The 22,647-nt window shown below is 44.0% G+C and overlaps 1 protein-coding gene across 1 annotated transcript in view; it reads right to left on the bottom strand.

Annotated features, from left to right (window-relative positions):
• RASA2 (RAS p21 protein activator 2) overlaps positions 1–22,647 on the bottom strand; it is a 619,199-nt gene that overhangs the window by 105,850 nt on the left and 490,702 nt on the right. Inside the window, exons 16-19 of the mRNA XM_086943698.1 lie at positions 12,352–12,438; positions 12,158–12,235; positions 7,837–7,910; positions 5,107–5,213 (exon numbers count right to left, since the gene is read on the bottom strand). Coding sequence (XP_086799824.1) covers positions 5,107–5,213; positions 7,837–7,910; positions 12,158–12,235; positions 12,352–12,438 — 346 coding nt within the window. The remainder of the gene's footprint in view (positions 1–5,106; positions 5,214–7,836; positions 7,911–12,157; positions 12,236–12,351; positions 12,439–22,647) is intronic.

The following is a 22,647-nucleotide window of genomic DNA, read 5'->3' as shown; positions in this document are numbered from 1 at the left end:
GACGGGACCGTCGACGAGCTCGTCGTCATCAACATGGTAACCGGCGTCGTCGACATCGTCGTCGTCGAAGTCGTTCTCGTCGACGACACCGCCGTCGACGGCAGCTTTGCAGACATTGTCGTCGACATGGAGGTGGTCACCCTCGTCGACGACGAGCAGGATTCCGGAGCCTTGAAAGCAGTCGACGGTGTAGGCGTCGACGCAGCCGTCGTCGACGAGCCCGTCGACGAGGCAACCTTGGTAGAGCTGTCCTTTTTAACACTCGTAGACGACGTACCTGGGAGTTTCGTCGTCGACGGTTTCTGCTTCTTGTCTGAAGCCACCTCTTGAGTCGGGGTTGAAGGCTTTTTGACCCCACGATCCTTCTCTGAGGAAGGCGAAGAGACTGTAGAAGCCTTTCTCACCTTTTTTGAGGTCAGAAGTTCCTCAGGCTTACCCTGCCTCTCCTTTTCACCTCGGTGAGGAGATTTTTGGGCAGCCGGCCTGTCAGACCTGTCAGAGGTCCCTGGTAAGGCCTTGTGTCGGGACTCGTCTGAAGCAGAAAGGGGGGACCTACCCCTCTTCTGAGACCTTCTGGATGACACCATAGACGAGGAGCCCTCACTGTCCGAAGAGATAATGTCCTTCCGGTCTTTCACCTTCTGAAGCCATGTGAGGAGACGTCCTTCTCTGTCCCTCTGGGTCTTGGCTGAGAAGGATCTGCAAATCGGACAGTCTGTCGGTTTATGGTCCGGATATAAACAGTAGATACAATCCTCATGTTTGTCCTCGACAAACAACCTCTTCTTAGAGCAGGTGGCACAGGCTCTAAAAAGGGCTTTCCTCTCCGACATGCTGAGAAAAAATCCAAGTAGTTGAAGAAAAAACTGAAGAAAACTGAGCAGAGCTCAATGGAGACTCCCTTGCACAACGTGCGGTAGAAAATCTGAGGCTCTGAGCTTCTCTCAGGAAGGTTCTATGGGGTGAGGCTGCTCTGATTGGCTGCTGCAGAAATTTGGTCTCTTTTACACAAAGAGGTGGATAAGCTACAAAATGAGATGAGGCCTAGGCCTTTTTTTTTTCACTTTGTGCTTACTACTATAGTTTTTTACTATTTACCGAGGCTCCCATTCCGACGACGGGGAATGATACAAAGCATGGGAATCTATGAAAGTTCCAATACTGGGGCACTCTGCTTCTACACCCCCACCCGCCAGCTCCGCTCGCCCTCACCACAGTCCCCAGCATTCAAAGAGCAACCTCCGGCGGCAGATCATTCTCCCACCTCGCCGGCAAGACCTGGAACACATCCCCACCCACCTACGGCAGACCCAAGACCTGCTGACCTTCAGAAGACTCCTCAAGACCTGGCTCTTAGAGCAGTAGCAGCACCCCCCAACCCCAGCGCCTTGAGACCCTTACAGGTAAGTAGTGCACTTCACAAATGCTATGATGGATTGATTAATTGATTCACAAATGCTATGATTGACCAAGGCCGGGGGACATGGGCCACACAATTATCTCATGCAGCCGAAGACTTCAAATACCTGGGGGTCTTCATCTCTCCTCTGCCATGATATCGTGGAAACACAACATCAACCCAATACTGACGGGCCTGCACGATGAAACTGCAATCTGTTCCCATCTACCGTTGTCATTGTATGGACGGTCGGCGATTTTTAAAATGGTCTCCCTACAGCGGATATTATACAGGTTGCAAAACTACCCATATAATATTTCCCGCACATGGTTCGCCCAAGTTAATGCAATCTTAAATAAGTTCCTGGGGAATGGGGACGCCATTCCAGTGGCATTGCGCACCTGCTCACAGTCAACATACTGTAAGGGAATCCCGGCGGTGGATATATACACTTATTATGTAGCATCACACCTGTTGATTATTAATGAATGGTGGTACAGCTCAGGGGCAGCCTAAGCCTATACGTTGGAACACTTTATGAAGGAGGGCATTCCAATCCAGAGGTTTCTTTACAGCAACATAAATCTGGATTTCCTACTCCCTTCCAGCAGAATCGTCATCCAGCTCTGGCGATACACAGTCAGAAATATGGGCTGCTAAAACTGCCTGACACAGACGACCCCGCTATGGCATGGCAAATATTGGAGCCCCGTGGTAGAGCTCCCTGGGTTCCACAGGTGGGACCTTATAGTCATTTCCACCCTGGGCGATGATATGCAGGGTACTGCCCTTAAACCGTTCCTGCAATTGAACAAAACTTCCAATTGCATAAGACACAGTTTTATAAGTATTTACAACTAACACACGCACTGACTCCCCTGATTCGCCCGTTAGAAGATCTACCAGAATTCCACCCCCTTGAGGGCCGGCTACTGACCGGGGACTTGGGGGCACATAACATTTGTCAGATTTATCAGACACTGACCACCCATACACGCACTACATTACATAAAAGGGTGTGGGAGGAAGGCATGCCAGATATCACAGAAGATGATTGGAGAGAGGCCCTTACCAGCCGCAGCGGCGCTGCATTCTCCATGCGCTACCTTCTCATCCAATTCAAATACCTCCACTGCATATATTTCACACATTCCCGCTTGTGGAAGATGGGAGTAATTCAGTCCCCTATATGCCTCAGATGCAGAGGGAACCTTTCTCCATACAGTTTGGAGCTGTGGGGCGTTACTGCCATTCTGGTGTAAAATTGCATCCTGCTTAGGCCAGGTCTTATCATGGAATCTCCCAATAGACCCTAAACTATTCCTGCTCAATAGTACGGAGGAGATTAGGGGGATCAGTATAAGCAACACCAACTTTTCCTAGGTCTTACGCTCATCAAAAGAGAGATCGCCCAAGCCTGGAAAGGGATATCCCCACCAACATTAAAAGGGTGGAGGATGACCATGGAAAGATGCATGGGAGTAGAGATTGCAGTTTTCAGGCACAGGGCTTCCCACAAACGCAGGAAAATGTAGTCCCGCTGGTCGGCATATTGGGGCATAGACCTACCCCCTTGCCACAAATTGATCACATATGCATCCCGGTATCTACATCTACTTGATTGTTGCGATAGCCAAAATGTGTAGCTCTGTCATCAATGCCTGTGCGATTAGACATTCTATACCCGAAAAATTGACTAGCAGCCTGTGTTCACAGAATAAGATGTTATATGATATAATTGGTACTATTGATCAGCTATGTCTTTACAATGTATATGGTGGGCGCTGGTCCAACATGTGCCATAACAATTTTATAAAACGTATAAAAAATTTAAAAAACTATTACCAAACATTTTGTGCACTGAATATTGACAATTTTATCACACTAAACCTTTTAACCAGAAGAGTAAAAAAGACTTAATTTCTGAATTCATAGTACAAAGATTAAGTAATCTTTTTAACTAAGACTTGTGCAGTGAAAAAACACGTGAGATAAGAAAAGTATGGTGTTTGAAAAACACAACAATGTACGTTTAAAAAAACCTCAGAAATTTAACACCTTGAAATTAAGACTTTTTTAGAGAATGAACTCTTTTTATATACAGCATAACAATGTGCATTTGTAAACCACGAATTCACCCAAAAGGGTATTTTGGCGATGAATAACAGGTGTTTACTGTTGCCCAAATCAATTACTAATTTTATCGACATCAGAAAGATGAAAAGCTGAGTGGACCCGCCAGGATTTTAACCTGTGACCATGAGGCCAAAAACTGACCCTTTTGTTGTTTACAAACTGATTACTGTAAAACATTTACCATATCAAAAGATCAACAACGTTGAGAAAGTCCTTTGCACTAATAGCTAAATGGGGAAAAACGTCAGTTGGTTTAATATTGAACTTTGGAACCTTGATAGTTGCAAACAAGCTCAGAACATCCCTGTAAAAAGCACAGGGAGTAAAGAGATCTCTTTCAAAACCAGGGTTATGCTTGTTGCATTAATTTGCATGACAAGCATATTAAAGTTACTCATTTGTCCAACTGATGTTTTTGAAAGTATATCTTTCAAACTGTAACAAAGCAGTATAACGTCTTATTATTGACTGATCAGGTGACTTGTACTGTCACCCCAGGTACTTTTCTCATCATCATACCGGTTTATGGAAGAAGGGCCTTACACGTACCAAGGGCTGTGGACCCAAAGGCTGCTAGAGAGTGTACGCTTCAGGACATCAAGGGCAGACGAAAAGGGTCGTCACCCACTAACTAATACTAGATGACGCGTAGGGCCCTATATTGTTATGCAGACGTTTTTAGCATCCACATTGTTGAGAGGATTGGAAGCAAGAAAGGCCCATGGGCCAGGCCAGCCACAGTGCAGCATTGGGTGCTGATCCACTGGTGATCCTGTTAGAAAACTGCAACATGCCTCTACCCATTCAGCAGCCTGCTTTGAGAAGGAATTAACTACAAAGGGGGTTGATTATTCAAGCCTACTGTCAACTAGGACATCAACAGCCAATTCCGGGTATCCTCTATCCTGCTATGAGTGAGAAAATATCTGAATATTTCACATTACGTAATCCAGTGAAACAGTAAGTCTACTGAATACATTAGATACTTTACAATTCAGCTTTATTTAGCCTCATCCTAAAATTCAAGCCACCCGCCTTAAGCCTAACTGGAAATAGTGGTACATTCCAAAAATGTATGTACAACCACACAATGGGCAACCGGGCAATGTGTGTCCAATAACTGAAAATTTGAGCAGCAACCCTGTGTTCTCTCTGTGTAAATTACCCCAAGCATTGCCTTCTCACCAACGGCTGCTGACTGTGTAATGCACAGTGACCTTCAGTGGAGCGTCACATAGCGAAGCGCATAGGACTCACACCTGTATTGTATATCTACACTAGGGGCTCTCCGACGCAATGTCGGTACCTGGCTGGCAGGGAATGGAACTGTGTGGCCAGGACAGAAAAGTATTTATAAAAAGATTCCCTGTATGCAGTAAGCTTGAACACTACTCTTAAAAAAACCCATCTATTTAGACTTCAGCATCCCTTAACCCGATTCACCAGCATCATGAATCCAGTCATGTGTATGAGGGATTTAGCTTCAGTGAAGATGTAATTTGTGAATGTAAAACAAATTTTCTGGAATAAAAGCAAACATTCGTATAAAATTATTTTTTAAGTGTGTTTACCTCGCTGCTTGTGGTAGGCGAGTTCTTTACTTGTTAAACAGAACCAACGTTTCTTAAAATTCTTTTTCCGGATTCGATTTCTTCCTAGAGCTCTTTTCAACATTTCACTGATGAAGAATACAAAAAAAAGTTTAAATGTTGAATTATTTGGAGAATCAAACTTTACTCTTTGGCAAACAAAATAACCAGTAAATGTTCCACTGGTGCTGAAAATGGTTTTCATACCAAGCATTGATTGAACTTATGGATCATTGAACTTCTAATTTTCACCTAAGAATATATTAATGGGTCACAATACTTTAAAGAAAGTGGTATGTACGCTGGAATGGAACAAATGCTACTCCACATATTAACGCTTTGACGAAGAGAACGGAAGCATGAATCAAAATATCAGTTACCAGCTGTGGGAAGATGGTTTCCAATGCAGGGAAGAGAAGCTCCACCATATCTTGCATACTAACAATTGCATATTACTTATACTCACTAATGCCTTGGATTGTTTGCCAAAAAACTCATGTGCCCTCATAACCATGCGTCTTGTGAAACTAATCAGCGATCAAGCTCTCTTGTCGAACTACAGACCAATTTCTGTCCTACCAACCACTAAAAAGTCCTGGGAACTGTGGAAACCTCACATTGCACCTCTGCTTTGGAATCTAACAATCCTCTCTATAAACTTCACTTTGCCTTTAGACCATAATACAGTGCAAAACATATATTTGGTATAGAAAGACTGCAATCCAGTGCTTCAGATTATTCCTCTCAAAGCATAGTCAACAGATAAAACGTGGCCACTACTATTCCAACATTTCACAAAACTTGTAGGGAGAACCAAAGAGCTCTTCTCTTTGCAGACACTCTTGAACAGTTGTATGCCATATAAACCAGCTTTAAAATCCACTGCCATATGTACACCAGTATAAACAAACTATTTTGGATACCACAAGATCAGGAGAACTTCTACTCTATGAAGAACTGCCTCTTTCAGGTGCAACAATGGATGGCTTATCACTTCCTATGCAAGAATAAAGATAAAAGGACTGCCTGCTAGTTAGACCAATGGCACTTTTCCTGGCTGGATCATAAACACCAGGGTCATATTCTCCTACACTATCCTGTAGCACACAAGTGACAACAGAAACCCAAAAGGGCTCCAATATGGCATCCTTCCTAAACTGTACACTCATGAGCAAAATGTTCCCAATCTCGTTGTGGCCCTCATATTACTGCAAATGCTCTCCAACTTAAGAATGAATTGGCACGTTTAGCCAAAAAAAAGGCTGTACTGTATGGTTGTGTAATAGAATGCTGAATGAGCATACAAGGAGAGTTATTTCAAGAGTCCTCTCATGGACAAGGTAAACCTGATGCATTTACACTTGACCTATTTTGTGATCCACTGAGCGATCACAATTTTAGCTTGAACCACTTTACAAATATTCACATGGTAATACATTTTATTGGGGCTTCCATTCAAATAGATACAATTATAAATCAATGTCAAGGTTTTCCTAGCTCCTAACAGCAGAACCCGCGTAGAGGTTCACACAGCAATTCACCCAGTCCGTCTCACAAAATCGGAGGTAGCTGAGATGTACAGTAAAGCCAACATGGTTGAATTCAGCTTGTCCACTACCCTGCAGGAAGCTGACAAGATGCCACAGAGAATGATGCTTTTTCCATTAAACTATGATTTGTGGTTGTAAAAAACGATTCTATTGGCACAGCTACTATCTTACTTTGTGTCAGAACGTCATCCATTGTAGAAGGGGGAAAGGTGTGGGTGGTATCAAAGGTGGGAATATTTAAAAATGATCAAGAATGACTAACTATATTTTTCACTGTGGTGATCCCAGTTGTCATGCAGCAAAACTGAAATATTAGGTGAATTAGACTGGGCGTTGTTTCTCTACATGCTTCCTGCAGCCATTCCTCTTTGACACTGCAGAGTTTGTTTCACATATGTGGAAGACGTTTACCACACAATCAATGGTACTTCTAAGGAGCTGAGCCACAGCAACTAATGATTTGCTGGGTCATATAGAGGTAAGGGTCAACATTTCCAGACAAACCTGCACACATATTCCATTCTAGATCTAACTTTGTTAAAGTAAAGCTCATGCTACCCAGGACATAAATTCCTTTACAGATCGTTTGCTTGACTTCTTTTTGTTACACAAAGTTCCAAGTCACACTACAACAGAAGCCTATTTGCTTATTTTATTCGAAGAGGGGTACAAAAAGTACTTTGACATTGGTTTTGAGATGGGACATGCCACATCATGCAACATCATTCTATATCAGCTTGCTGACTTCTGGAGCTAGGCGCAAAGCCTAACAGGAGGAGAACTAGCTGCGTGCATGCCCGGCACAGAATATCCTTCCAATCATTTTTAAAAAACTGACCGCCAACACCAATGCTAAGACATGCAAATATTTTCTTAACAGAGGAGAAAATGAGAAAACAGTTTTTTTTGTTTAAGCAGAAAGGAAACATTTTCATACAGCAGTGTGATAGGAAATCTAACCAGTCCAAAGTTATTATTGCTATTTATAACCAATGGAAATAACCAACAAAACAGTGCAATAAAAATAAACGTTATCCTACTGTTCTGAATGCATGGTTGACACCCTAAAATGTCCATCAAATGCAAGCATGACTATCATACCAACACACTCAGTTCACTGGGATTAAAAACAAAGATCAAACAGAACATTCAACTGTTTTACCCTTCTTTCAGAAGTAGTGGTTCACTCAATCCACTTGGCTCTTTACTTCCAGTAGATGAAATTTCTTCTAAAAACTACAAGGAAAAAGGTAATTAGGACTGAATTATCAGCAACCTCTCTTCTGACATATATTTACTGTATGCACTATAAAAAAAGACGCACCCTTTCGGATGATCTGCAAAAGACAGAACTCACTATAGACACTAGTAGGTGTCGCCATGAAGGGATTCCCTTAGAGTCTTATCCACATAAGCCGTCCCAGCTAAAACAGAATACAAAGTAAACCTTTTCTCTGAAAGAGACTGTTTCATTACAGCTTTTACACAAGTACAGATACCAGAACCAGTGGTGGTTCACTTGCTTGAAAGTTTTGTTGCCAGAGTGAGGTCCTACTGGGGCCAAAGTGGGCTTGACTCTAAAAGCCTTGGAGATGTTGAAAAGGGTTTGTTGTGTATGTTGTCCAAAGAGTCAAGAGCTGGTTATGCAGACAACCAGAGGCTATAACTGAAAGCTCTGTTAATTCAGTCTTGTTTCAGGCAGTAGGTCCACATTTTTTCTAGTGCTAACTTCCCTCAAAATCAAACAGACTCATCTCATCCTTTTCAAAGAAGCTTATTTAAGAAAAAAAAGGAACACAAATCCATAAACTATTAGTCTCTAGGAAACCACATTCTGGGCTACTAATTATCTACAAAGCTCTTCAAGTGTGTCCTAAATGAGTCAAATAATTACTTAACTTAGTCCATACAAGGTAATAACTCCTTAAAAAGCACCACAAATTGTGATTGTTTCTAAGCTCTAGAATGCAGATATTGCAGCAGAGGGCCTGCTTTGGGTAACTAGGTCGATGCTCTTTTTAGATGGACCACAAAGAATTTGTCCACATAATACTGGAATGAGATTGGCAAGGTTGGAAATCCCTTCCGTAGCCACGAAAAGGGCGAAAAGCAGACACAGGCCGATATGAAGTGGAGAGGCTCAAGGACTTGGCTGCAGCCCGCGAGTCCTTGAAACGCTCAAACGCTCAGGGCCAGACTGGCCATAGCAGGCCCCGGGCATTTCCCCGGTAGGCTGCTAGGGTGGGGCCGGTTTTGGGCCCCTGGGGACTTTTTTTTGTTACTGGGGGTCGGCAATATCGGCCCCCTGTAACAAATTCGGCCCTAGCAAACTGCTTGGCTCCACTCCCCCTCAAGGGGGGACCAGCTGAGCAGTTTGCCAGGGCCGGTTTCTGTTCCCAGTCCAGCCCTGCAAGCGCTGCATCTGCCTTGTCTCCGAAGAGACGGGAGCCATCAAAGGGCATGTCCACAAGGTTAGCTTGGACATCCCCCGAAAAGCCAGACGTCATCAGCCAGGTGTGGCGCCTAACAGCCACTGTTGAACTCACTCTGCCTAGCGAGTTTGTCGCGTCTAAGCCATATTGTATGGCAAACTTCACTGCATTTCTCCCATTTGTAAAAGCTTAGAAGAGGAGAGTCCAGTCCCCCTCCAAGACTCTTGGCAGCACTTGCGCAACCATATTCCATAGCGAATTGGAGTAACGGTCCAAGAGGCATGCACTTTGTACTGACCGCAATGCTAGGCTGGTTGAAAAAAAGATCTTCTTACCGAAGCTGTTCAGCCTTTTGGATTTCCCGTCCGGGGGGTGCGAAAGGGAGTGCAGTATGGGAAGTGGAGGCTTGGACCACCATGATCTGTGGGGTGGGATCGGGGAGGGGGGTGAAAGCTGCGTCACCCGGTGCAGAGCATAGTGAGCGGGCAATACTTCTATTCACAGGAGCCCCTGTGCTGGGCCTGGACCAGGTGCCCAATAGAAAGTCTGTCAAAACATTGTTAAAATTCAGCAAGGGTTCTGAGGTAGAGTACCACACAGCAAGACCTACGTCAAGACATTAGTCTTGACAGCCACCGTAGGAAGCTGCAGGTCGAGTCCTACGCATCACCAATGCAAAAGAAGCTTGCCTCCTCAATAGCCAGGTTAGGGAGAGACAGCATGCCATAACCCAGGGAGGTGTCAATGCCGCTGGTATCACCTAGGTACTCATACCAGTCCGGTTCTAGATTAGTTGCAGGATTTTTAAGAGAGCTTGCTGCCCCTCCCAATCATCATCATCCGGCTCCATGTTGTCTGGCATGCAGAGGGTCTCCATGTTGGACATGGCACCGGGGAAGGTCGACGTGGTGCGACCGGCGCCTGTCTTATCCAGGAAGAGGAGGCCGTGGCGCAGGGGACGGAGGGGCCGAGCCCACAGGGTCTCCTTACACTGGGCCTGAGGTGCCCGAAGGTGCACCAGCAGGGTCAGGCTGCCGGAATAGGGCGCACATGGCATCATAAAATCCTTGTTGGACGGGGGCCGCTCACGGCCCTGGAAAGGGAGGGAAACACAGAGCCTGAGGTGCCCGAAGTTGCACCGGCAGGGTCAGGCTGCCGGAATATGGCGCACATGGCATAACATTTTTTTTAGTTGGACGGGGGTCGCTCCCGACCCTAGAAAGGGAGAGAAACACCGAGCCGATCCAAGCACCTGCTCAGCAGAGCGGGCCTCGAATGTCGGGACTCCTCTTTCTCATCACAGGACGGACTGGGCGAAGTCGAAGTGCACTTGGACTTCTTGTGCTCATCTGACTGCGATGACTTCGCCTGGGAGGAAGAAGACTTCGACCCCCCCCCTTACCCCCCGGAGTGGTGCTCAGAACTTCCTCTTGACCATAACCAGGATCAAACAAGGCGACCTCTGCGGCCCCACATGCTGGACCGCGATTAGCTTTAGGGACCGCTGCCTCAAAGCCTTCGGCACCATGGCCTGCCAGTCAGGGCACTACTTCGGATCGTGGTCCTGCTCCACGCACCAAAGACACACCAGATTGGGGTCTGTGACCAACATGGTGTGGTGACAGGCGTTGCATGGCTTGAACACAGAGGTCTTCTTGGTGGACATAACTACTCACAAAACAAAGTCGAAAAAAGTCTGTCAGAAAGTGGCAGTGGGTAGCTCTCTTCGACGTATCTGCGCTGGCTGGTGCTGAAAGAAAATAATTGATGTCAGCGCGCCAGGTTGGAACCTATATGGACGATGCGGACGTCATGACGATGGCAAACCAGACGACTATGACGTCATTCGGTGTCGACCGACCCCACCTAACAGCACGCAGGGGTACTGCTATCAAAAATCATCCGGATCCAGCCTGATGCCTGGAATTTCAAAGGTGAATATTCTGCGGCTAGATTTTTCCATCAGATAGGAGGTTTTTGTCTTGATTAATTTTTTTATTTTTTTTTTAACGACTGAAATTTCTGAATTTCACATTACACAATTTTTGTGACATTGCACAGCTTGTGAAAGTTTACATAATTTCTGTTTTCTGGAGATGGATCTGAGCAGATAAAATCTTGTGGAAGACATTTTCCTGTGGAACCAGTCTCCTGATGGTATCTCAGGTAACTTTTGAATGTAAGGTATGGTCTCACAGTTAATTTTCATGCGGTACCACCAAGAAAATTTCACCAAATTCCACATGGTTTTTTATAATTTTCATGAAGAAAAAAAAAAAAATCACAATTTTGCTCATCCTTAGCTTTGTCCATTGTGGGAAACACTCAGGAAACCTTAATACCTTCTGCTGAATGATAATATTAGAAGAGGGTAAAGTAGAACATGTCTGACACCTTCTGACTTAGAGGATAATGTTTCCTTACTGACTATCTTCCCAGACCTTGGCAGGCAGTTCATGGATATGCAGAATTTCACATTCCGAGCGGCACATCTTTTGAATGTTTCTCCTCTACAGATACCAGTGATGATGTTTGTTTGAAACCCAAACTTGCACCAGATTGCTGCTCTACAATATGGGCATGACAGCTGAAATTCAATGGTCTTCGAACAATATGCAATTCATTTCAACAGCCCTGTGTCCACTGGGGCTGTGTACATGCACTGTCCAAGATTCCTACTGCCTACACTATATTTACGAATGTAGAGTCAAGGGAAGTAGGAAGTACGCAGAACACACTTAAACCATACAGTTCTTACATTTTGAATCAAGATATTGTTACCTTCCATATTTTCCTTCACCAGGCCTTAAAATTTAGCATTTCAACCATGTGTCAAGCCCTAAGAAAGTGTTTAAAGAGGAGGTAATGTGTTTTTCTATGTTTTTAGAAATTCCCCATTTCATGTGTTATATTGGGAACAGCTGCTGCAGGATTAAAATATTTTTTTTCAAAATATTCATCACAAAAAGGTTTGTGTGGGTCTTAAGACGCAAAAGAAATGCTATGTTAATTAACGAAAAACTATTATCAAAAACATTTGATTCAGATTACCTTTTTAACAGCATCCGTGTAACCCTCTTCTTGAAAAAGTTTGAAAAACTCACACATGAAAGATTCTTTGAAGCTCGACTGAAAGAAAGTGTTATATTTAGTAACAGTATCACTAATGTACGGACATGAAATTCCATTACTACAAAGGAGGTATGGCAATGCCAGAAATAAAAAAAAAACAGCTGGAGACGTACCAGTTTGCTTTTGGACAAGCTTAACCAGCTACCCAAGGTCTGGATGGTTTTTGAGATGAGAGTCAATGTTCGTGATGTTTGTGGGTCCTAAAAGTGAAAATAACAGCATTATATTTCAAGTATTTTTTTAATGTTCATACTCCATGAGCGAACAAAATGAAGAAAAAAAAGGAGGGCTTTCCTGTTCTCAATTTAGTTAGGATAGATTGTGTTTAACCTCTTTAAAATCCATATACTTGCAACTCATCTAAAGATAAGTTCTACATACAGATCCATGCTCAAATAGATTTTGTTTAGGGTTATTGCTTTGAAGTACCGGAGCATAGAAATTAGGCTGTTCCTAATTATTAAGGCATGTGCCCAGAGATTAAGAACTCTCATCAATTAGAAAAGAATCCAAAAGGTATCAGAAAGACGTGTTGCAGGAGTCCAAATATGTTTGAAATGCACGTCAATAAGGATGTCCACAGTTGATCATAAGAGTTCCATGAACAAGGAAGTAGGTAAGCAGGTCAAAGCTGTACCAAATAGATCACAATAGATATGCTATCCTTTTTCCCCCAACAGTTAATTTCTAGTATCAAGTTAAAATGATTTTTCCTAGATGTAGGAAGCTGGCTCTGTATATACTATACCAAAGTAAGGTATAGCATGCACGGAGTCCAGGGGATCCCCAGAGGTATAGCAGAGGTTAAATTTGATAATCACTAACAGCTCTCTTTGTGGTAGCGTGGTCGAGCAGTTAGGCTTATCAGGAGGCTGTGTTAATCATTTATTGAATCCAGACCAATTAGGTAAGTAAAACAAAAGGTATACCTATGTTTTATTTCTAGAACCAAGCAAGACTTGGTACCGGAAAGTAGAATATGCTTTACAAGGAAATGCAGTTGTGGATGAAACTGTAATCGTTACATGTTTGTATTTGCTTTTAAAACAATTTATAATACACAGAAATCACGTTTAGTTACTTTTAGATTACTTTGCAGTTACTTTGGGTATTGGAGAGGATATGCTGAGATATCACACACTGGAGTCTACCACGGTCAGGTAGCTACTACAATTTTGTGATTAAAGCAAAGCTACTTAGTTTTCAATACTAAAGTTCAGCTCAACAGAACATTTTAAGAACATAAATCACAACATTGGTACCTATGTGACAAAGGTTATCAGTTTGCAGGTAAGTAAATGACCTGCAAGAATAGTTTTGGGGTATAAGAACCAAGGTTTAGTTAGGCACGCCGGTTTTACTGCCTCGGACACCGTTGGTCCCCACAGGAAAAGAAATGTATTGCATCGACATGACAATTTGAAAAATCAGTTTTATCAGAGTGCTCGCAGAACAGTCTGTAACATAATAAACTTCAATAGATCTATCTAAGAACATATGAATTGACTTTTGGGGACCCTCATACATACAAGGCACAGAAAATTATCTACATACAGGGGTGTCAACTCTCGATAAAGTCGTGGACACGTATATCTCTGAATCCCAAAAAAAGATCAACAGGAGAATCCATCATGGCAAGGCATTATTGAGACCAATAAGGAGAGATTGTCTTATTTAGAGGACCCGCCAAAAAAGAAAGACTGCTAGCCAAATACTAGCATTGTGGTCGACCTACTTATAAGGCATTTCATTGTACCCCTACAGCATATGAATTGAGACGGTCCTGAAGAAGGTGGTCAAGATAAGGCTTATTCCACCGAAATGCGCATCGACCTAGTCATATTCGCTCAGCCCACGATATAGTCATGGAGACCTCAAACATTGCTGTCCCCTTCTGACCAGGATGCATCTGTGGTTCAGGGCTGATTGTTAGTGAGTTTGGTATGAGCGAGAATGAATGTGGATCTAATGGAGTGATCTGAATTGCTGGTATGAATCATGGGGTGCACTGCAGATCAGTGTTTTTTGTTGTATAAAGAAAAATGTAACTGTTTGTGCATTAATGAAATGTAGAAAAAAGAATATGAAAAAAAGATTTTGTAATAATATGTATGTCTTTTAAGGAAACATATTTTCGGTTCACTTTTTGCTATCATTAATTAAAATAAGTATAAAATATTTAGCAAAATGAATAAAAATATATTTGTTATTATGTTGTTGGTGGCAGTTTTAGCCCACATGTCAAAGAAATAGAGGTCAAGTGGGAGGTTGTATAATAGTATTGTTGTTGTGGTTGTTCACATTTTCCTCCCAGACATACCTCACCCTCCGAGGAGGGCCCCCTTTATATAGCAAGGCACTCAAATTGCACCACCGGCTGCCGGGTGCAGAATGCAGTGGCCCATTGTTAGTCAACGGGGCTAAGGGGGCCTTTGGTCAGGGACTGCTTACGAGTAGGCCACTCTGGTGTGGGAGCAAAGATCCTAGGTTTAAGATCAGCACCGCAGGGGCAAAAATTAGCACAGGGGCTGCACCACCAGCGGCACAGAGGCAGCCAGGTGCAGAGTGCCAAGAAGACGTAGGGGACCCTGTGGACTGCAATTGAGATCGCCGGTTCAAACAAAAGACTGCAGGCTGGGGCAGGGAGGTTTCCAGAATGTGACCACCGGCAGGAGAGTTAAGTTGGGTTCTTTGGGGATGCGTGGTCACTGTCGGTAGGGCCACCCAAGGCCATGGGGCGTCGGGTGCAGCAGTGTCTTTTGGTGTCAGGTGTTCTTACCAGCTCCGGTCAAGGTCGGGGGGACCCTTCAGGGTGAGGCTGCAGGAGTTGGCTTGAAGCTTGAGGTAGGTTGAGGTGTCCTTTTCTTCCTGGTCAGAACAGCTCTTTGGTCTCTTCCTTGAATCTGAAGAGGCAAGGCTCGAGGTTGACCCTAAAAACTGAATTTAGGGGTGTTTACAGGGGTATGCAGGTCCAGACCAATGGGTCTCTTCCTTGGTGTGGGTACACCCCCCATTTTACCACCCTCCAGAGGGAGGGGGGCATGAGCCTCTCCCTAATTGGCTTGGTCCCCTCATCTTCAGGATAGAGGGGACTGAGATGTGTGCTTTACCTTGCCTCCCCCACCTGAGGGGTGAGGTTGGCAAAGATAGGCACAACTCTCCTCCTAACTTGGTTTTCCCACCGATTCTCCCACCCAAAGTGGGGGACAGTAGAGGTGGGAGAAAGTTACTGGGGACAACAAAAGGCAGGGACAGCTTAAAAGAGGCAGGCCTTTGAAGATTCCCCTTCGTTGACCCAGCCCATCCTTGGGGAGGAGGCATGACACCCCTGCCCAGGATGGGCTTTGTTGCTCGACCCAGAGAACCGAGGCCTCTACTCAGGGGTCCAGAAACCAGTCTGATGGTGGCAAATGGCAGGTAGCCATTCAGGAACCACACCAGGGCTGGTCGTTTTTGAGGGGGCATCTTTAAGATGCCCTCTGAGTTCATTTTACATTAAATCCCACACTGGCATCAGAGTGGGTTTATTGTGCTGAGCCATTTGCTACCAAACTGTCCAGGTTTCAGTAAAGCCATTATGGAGCCGTGGAGCTTATACTGACCAACTCCCAGACCATGTAGTTTATGGCTGTACTGCACTTACATTGTCCAAGAATGGACTTAGACACTGTAGGGGTACAGTGCTCATACAACTGGCACACTAACCTGTGGTCTGGTGCACCCTGCTACAAGGGTGGCTTACCTAGGCCATAGGCAGTGGATTGCAAGCATGGCACACAGGGATGTGTGCCATGCAGACTCTTCATTTTTCTCTGCACCAAAACAAGCACCCTGCAATAGCAGTGCATGGGTGTTAAGGTGCAGAGCCCTTAAAGGTGCCACAATATGTGTTGCAGCCCTTAGAGGCCTTCCCTGGTCACAGTGCCCATTGTACCTTTTACCAGGGGCTTACATGTGGCCAGAGGTGTGCCAATTGTGGGGACAAAGGTACAGTTTTGGGAAAGAACACAGTCCCTGGGAACCTGAAAGGCAGGGACCCAGGGCACATCAAGTCAAGTTGCATCACATGTCAAGCAAAAAGGGGCACTTTCCTACACTAGAGTTCACATAAATGAGATATTGATGTTCTCAAACATTTAAAAGATCATGATTTGTCACATGTTTTTAACAAATATCACATTATGTGCCTTAATTCAACTACTTTTTTTTAGATCCATGAGCTTTTGATTATATCAACACTAAATTGGGGAATCATTCAAAAATCCTTTTTCCACAAGTGAGAACACAGGGAGAAGCCTGGGGGCTATCAGGGGTTCCCCTGCTCCAATTGTGACAACTGGAGTATATTAATTCGGTTGTTCCATGAACCACCTTACTACTGGACTAATAACTAAACAAGAGGTACAATCTTTTTAGCAATTGATCCTCAAAGTAGAGAAGTAGAGCAATCCAAGGTTACTTGAGGGAAAGGTGGTGAGTGTTAAGAGACCCAAGACATCATAATAGCGTGCAACAGTGAGAAAGGTCCTGACAGTGCTTTATTGTCTAAAACCAGAAACTACTTTAATCAGTCCACAAAGCTTAAAAACGACAAATAAACATATGAGAATACAAATAAACATACTAGAATAAGTCAAGCGGGCTTGTTAGCAGTTTAAACAAGTTACTATATTAATGTTCCCACTGTACTTGCCTATGTTTTAGCTTGAATGGCTGCCCAAGAGATACGCAACCTTGTGGACAGCTCTCTTGAACTGTAAGAGCTGGTGCAGCCAATTAGGAAGCCAGAGTTGTGCGCATGCAGATTCAGATCAGCAGACAAATGGAGTGGATTGAGGTGCTCGACAGCAGATAGACTGTCCTTGCAAAGATTAAGCAACTGTGGCCTGTTGTGGTCCTCCGAAATTCTCTGCAGCTTTGGCCACCGTGTATTCAAATCCTGCACCTCTTGCTGAACCCAAGATCCTCCACCCAAACAAGGTCACTATCCCACACCAACACATCAATGGGGTCCACACAGGACGAGGAGATCATCCTCAAGAGGGAGTCTTCAGCAGGGGTACTTAAGCTAATCCATGATGCCAATGAACCAGGATCCCAGGAGCGACAACGCAGCATTGATAACATGAGCCCGGATCTGGGGAACCAAATGCTCCAGGAGGTGGGAACAAAACTAGCCAGTCACAGTTGGGTTACTCTGCGCCTAAGGTCACAAACAAGGGGCCACAGCAGCCAGGATTTTCTGCACACAGTCTCACAAACAATTTCTCTAAACCAGCCATATGGATTAGGTGGGGTCTGCAGAATCAAGGCCCTTAAACCTACTAACCTTACTATGACTCCTGGCTCAAGGAGGTGGGCAGAGTGATCTCAGTGACACTAGGGGGCAGACACTATGGAGTTCGGAGACTGTGGAAGCTCACAAGAGTGACTGTGAAACTGGTCTTGGGAGTTCAACAAAGTTGTAAGAAGTTGTTGAACAGAATCCCCTTACAGAAGCTCCCATGCCTAAAGGGTCTCACTGGGATGCAATCTCCTTATCTGGACAGCTTTCCCCAGCTGCAAGGTAACTTCAGTGCTCTGTCTCTGCAGAGGTTAGGCTTTTTCGTGCAAGGGCAAGGCACAATACTTATAGTAAAATCCTTGGATTCTCCAAGTCTGTGGACAACTAAGCAAGGAAGGAGGGTGTCTTGGACCCGTGACATGTAGCTTAACCATCATTCAAATAGAGTGATATGTACTACTTTTAAGGTCGGACGTATCCTAGCACCCATTCACTGAGTTTGTGCCCTCATCTTGTACCAGCTGACAGACAAGAATTTACATTTCTGCAAGCCTATTCTCAATTTAAAGGTGTTGGATAACTTCTGCATTATGTCCTAGGCATAAACGCTGACCTGTAGAATCAAAAGGAAGAGGGTATGGAGTCTGTATGCCCTGTGAAAGTGGAAGAACAAAGGACACAAAAGGAATGCAGAGAATGCTTCAGTAGCTGCCACACAAATCTGTCAGGGTGAACCTAGTGGGACAGGGAAGCAAGGGAAGAAAGTCACATGGGAATGTCTTTGCACATCAAATGTGCTTTCCTCCCGTCCTTTAGTTGCAGACATCTGTTGTACTTCAAAATAGGGAGACTAGGGTATTTCCAGGCAGTTCATAAATACATAGAGGTTTCAAAATGGATTAGTGTCCCCAAATAGTGAACACTCACCTCACAGTATGCATGGAAGGCACAAATGCATCTTTCTTCTATATCCCACATTGATAGAGCAAGAATCCCAGCTGAGTGCTACTAGGCAAACGTCTTGCCAGGAGAAGCCAGTAAGCAACTCTCCCTGAAGGCATCAGGAAAAAAGACTTTTCAATCTGGTGAGTCGCTCACAACATATCCAAATCCTTAATGCCTGGTGCAAATACAATAGTCATACTCAAAAGTGGGGGTGCGCTTTCTACCTCAGAGCCACACTTGGAGATCTCAACATTAAATGGATATGTCCACCACACATGCTTGATTTTTAACCTCATGGTGGTACTCAGTGAAAACATGCAGAGACTTGCTAACATGGAACACAAGACAGGGGTGAATGCTCTGCAGACAGAAGAATTTTCTATCCAAATCACATGTGTAAGTGGGCCTTAATCTTAAATATTCAGGCCTAAGCCACACCTACTTACAGAAAAAGAATCAGGTTGTTGGTGAAGCAGAAAACCAGGGACTGGCCGGGAGACACTGTGGATTAGCTTGATATCTCTTTTTGGAAAGGGTTGAAGACCTGTTTTGGTGAAAAAAAGCCAAGGAAATAGATTGCCCACTACAGTTGCTTTGGAATTAGAAGACCTCATGGGTTTGGTTAACGTTTAGTTATTATTTCTTGTACCCTGCCTCTGTTCAAGTAAATTACATATTTTTAAAATGCTTAAATGGAGTACTGCACGTCTCAAAGGATATTTCATGTATTTTCACTGCCGAAGTTTGAGCAATCAGTATTACCATATAATGCATGTGATTCTGAAATCCATGTATAAAATCATGTTTCTAATTTCTTTATAATAGGCAACTTGTGACACACCCAGTTACCTATTTTAAAGACATGACCTAGCCGCTCAACTGTAATAAGCTATTACAGTTGAGTTTGGAAGTCACAATTCCTGCTGCCAGACCTAGCAGCCGAGGGGATAGGCAGGTCAGGCCACGGAGTGTAATTAAAGTGGCTGTTTAATGAACAAAACAATAGTTTTCTTCCTTCAGATTGGTTTTTCTAGACGTACAGTAACAAGGTGACCGGACATTTATGGCAACATGTATATTTTTGCACTCCCTATGTAATTATAGAAGAGTTGGAATCATTCAAAATGTTTCTACACATTTCAAGCAACTGCACATTAATTTTAAAACTAATATGCATTAAACAGATTCTAAAATCTTTTTGCTACAAATATCTAACAGCTTGTTTTGATGTGTTTAATATTTCATCAGAGATTCTACTTTTATTCTTCATGTTTGCAAACAATCTTTTGCTTTCATATGGAAAACCACACACCAAGGATTTAAGTGATTTATGGGAAAGCTGATGGGGAGACCATTATTATATGGAATAAATAACCTCCACCATACATTAAAAGGATATTGCAGGTCACCTCAGAGTTCCATAGCCTTATAAAGGAACTCAGCCTTGTTTCTCTATATGATCATGGAAATTCTCAGTGACTTGCAATATCATTATAATGTAAGAAAGGGGGTACTTTATTCCATATATAATCTTCTATCACTATGCTACAAGATTGGAGATAAACTACAGAACAAATGAATCCGTATTTTGGATGGAAATCGTACTACACACCCAATATAGTCCTGATATGCCATAACTGGATATTATCAGACATACAGCGGCTAATTTCCACCCAACAGCTCTCATTACACAAAACAAACAGAACACTTATGAAAAGAACACATTGAACAGACCCCTGATGCCCTCATGCTCACAATACAACACCACAGCCACATACCTGGTAAAGGACTGCAGAGTCAGCAGAGCCAGCACACACACCACACAAAAATACACAATACAAACATTCAGAAAAAGGATGTGTGAGCATACCACATCCCCAAGCGCGCCACATCACAACAAGAATGGTACTTGTTTAGTGATGCCTGTCTAGAATCATATACACAATTATAAGATGGAGCTTTAGTCTACTTGACTGTGGTACTTAACTGCTGTTGTGTTTAGCTATTAATTCAATACATTGAATATTTAAGCTAATTGTGGAGTAGAAAAAAAATAAGGTAAAGTGGGAATTTTCCAGTTGTACTTCAGTCTCTACAGGCAAAATTTCAATTTTTTACACTGGCATTGCAATCAAAATTGCTATTGACATGTAAGTCTCAATGACTGTGCTTTAGTTGAACATTAACTAAGTGAGGGTGAGAGTACCTGAGAGAATTGCACGATCCAAATAATAGACTAAGCTTTGGGAGTTTATGCAAAGGTCTATAAATACTTCAAAAACACATTCATGAACAGTGAAAGCACCATAGGAATATTTTAAAACTACATAGTCATGGCAAGAAGTCAGGGACTTAAAGATTAAAGGTAAAGTCTTGGTTAATATTTTATTATAAAACATCTTTAGTGTGTCATTAATTCCCATCATTTCTCTTTGAAAACTGGTTCATATCACCCAAAGCACAAGTTATTTGTGTAACGATATATCTGTAAAAGACATTAGTTAGGGATAGATTCCTTACCTTAGAATATCCCCAGGCGTCAGATTGGATCCGGAAAGTTTTTCGTCAGCAGTACCCCTCCGCGTCGGTTGGTGGCGTCGATCTGCTCAGCGTCCCTCTATGGTATCGTAATCGCAGAGATGACGTCACAAAGACTACTTAGGCGCCACCCATGCACGCTGACGTCAGTTCTTTACACGACTTTCCGAGCCGGGAACGCAGAGCCATGCAACAAACTGACAACTGGTGTCATTAAACTAGGGCCCTGAAAGGGATGACCTTAACCCTAGAAATCAGTTCGCAGAACAGTGAGGATGGGTGGGGCGGTAAGGAATCTATCGCTAACTAATGTCTCTTACAGATATATCATTACACAAGTAGTAACTTATGAATCTAAAAGAGACACGTTAGTGATATATTCCTTACCTTAGAATAGATACCCCAGCAATACCAACTGTGGTTTTGCATTTGTCACCCTGAGTGGGATGGGTATGCTCAAAAGTGAGTCCCATGCTCTCCACACCACTGGAGTCAAGCTATCCTGGCTGAAGATGGCAGATAGCCAGAAACCGGTTCTAGGATGCTTGATTCCGGTCCAGGAATGACATGGCTTGGGAGTTCGGGCTGGACTGTTCCCATGAGGCACAGGGTCAAGGCTGATTTGCATATGGCTGTGTCTGAACTGGGGTGGTGTGGAGTGCAAAAAAAACGATGGATTTAGGCCCAGATCTCTGTACTGGGGTGAATGTATGACATTGTTCTGCATTCTGTCCATCAACTGTGGTTTTGCATCAGATAGAACGAGAGCGCACGTTTTGGGTCCGTACGGTGGAGCCTCCCAAGCTTTTGAAGGATGCGGAGGCGGAAAGAAGGTGGTCAAAGTGATGGTCTGCCCGATGTGGAAGGGCGTGACAACCTGTGGCAAGAAAGGACGAGCCCGTAAAACCACGTTGTCCGGATGAACAGAAAGGAAAGGAGGTTTCGAAAAAAGAGCCTGGAGCTCACTCACTCTTCGGGCAGAGGTGATAGCGACCGGGAAAGCTGTCCGAAGACATAATGGACAGTTATGCAAGGGCTCAAAGGGAGCGCACATCAGATAGGTCAAGACAAGATTTAAGTCCCATTGAGGCATTCTGAAAGGCACGGGAGGAAACGTGTGTGTAATGACCTTGAGGAAGCGGTTAACAACTGTGGACTTAAAAAAAGAAGGCTGCTCTGGAAGCTGTAGAAAGGCGGAGATGGCCGAAAGATAACCATTGATAGTGCCTAGAGAAGAGCCCTGCTGGGCCAAAGAAAGAAGGAACAGAAGCACCTCAGAAAGAGGGGCAGAAAGGGGATCCACAGCCTTGGCTGTGCACCATGCCACAAACTTGTTCCACCTGCAGGCGTATACCGTCTTAGTGGAGGGATGCCTGGCTGCCAGAATGACATCCCAGACTTCGGGAGGAAGATCGAAAGCTGTCAACTGTCACCACTCAATCCCCATGTATGAAGGTGGAGGCTGGACAGGTTTGGGTGGAGGACCGTCCCCAGCTGCAACAAAAGATCCTTCTGAAGAGGCAGTCGGATCAGGGGATCGATCCCCATGCTGAGTAGCTCGGGATACCAGTATCTTCGTGCCCAATCCGGAGCCACAGGATGACTTGGGCCTGGTGCGCCGAATCATTTTCAGCACTCTGGG

This window comes from Lissotriton vulgaris, chromosome 11 (assembly GCF_964263255.1).
Source record: "Lissotriton vulgaris chromosome 11, aLisVul1.2, whole genome shotgun sequence".
In the NCBI taxonomy this organism is placed as follows: domain Eukaryota; kingdom Metazoa; phylum Chordata; class Amphibia; order Caudata; family Salamandridae; genus Lissotriton; species Lissotriton vulgaris.
Note: the sequence above shows the minus strand (reverse complement) of the source record. Positions and strands in the feature narration are given on the sequence as shown.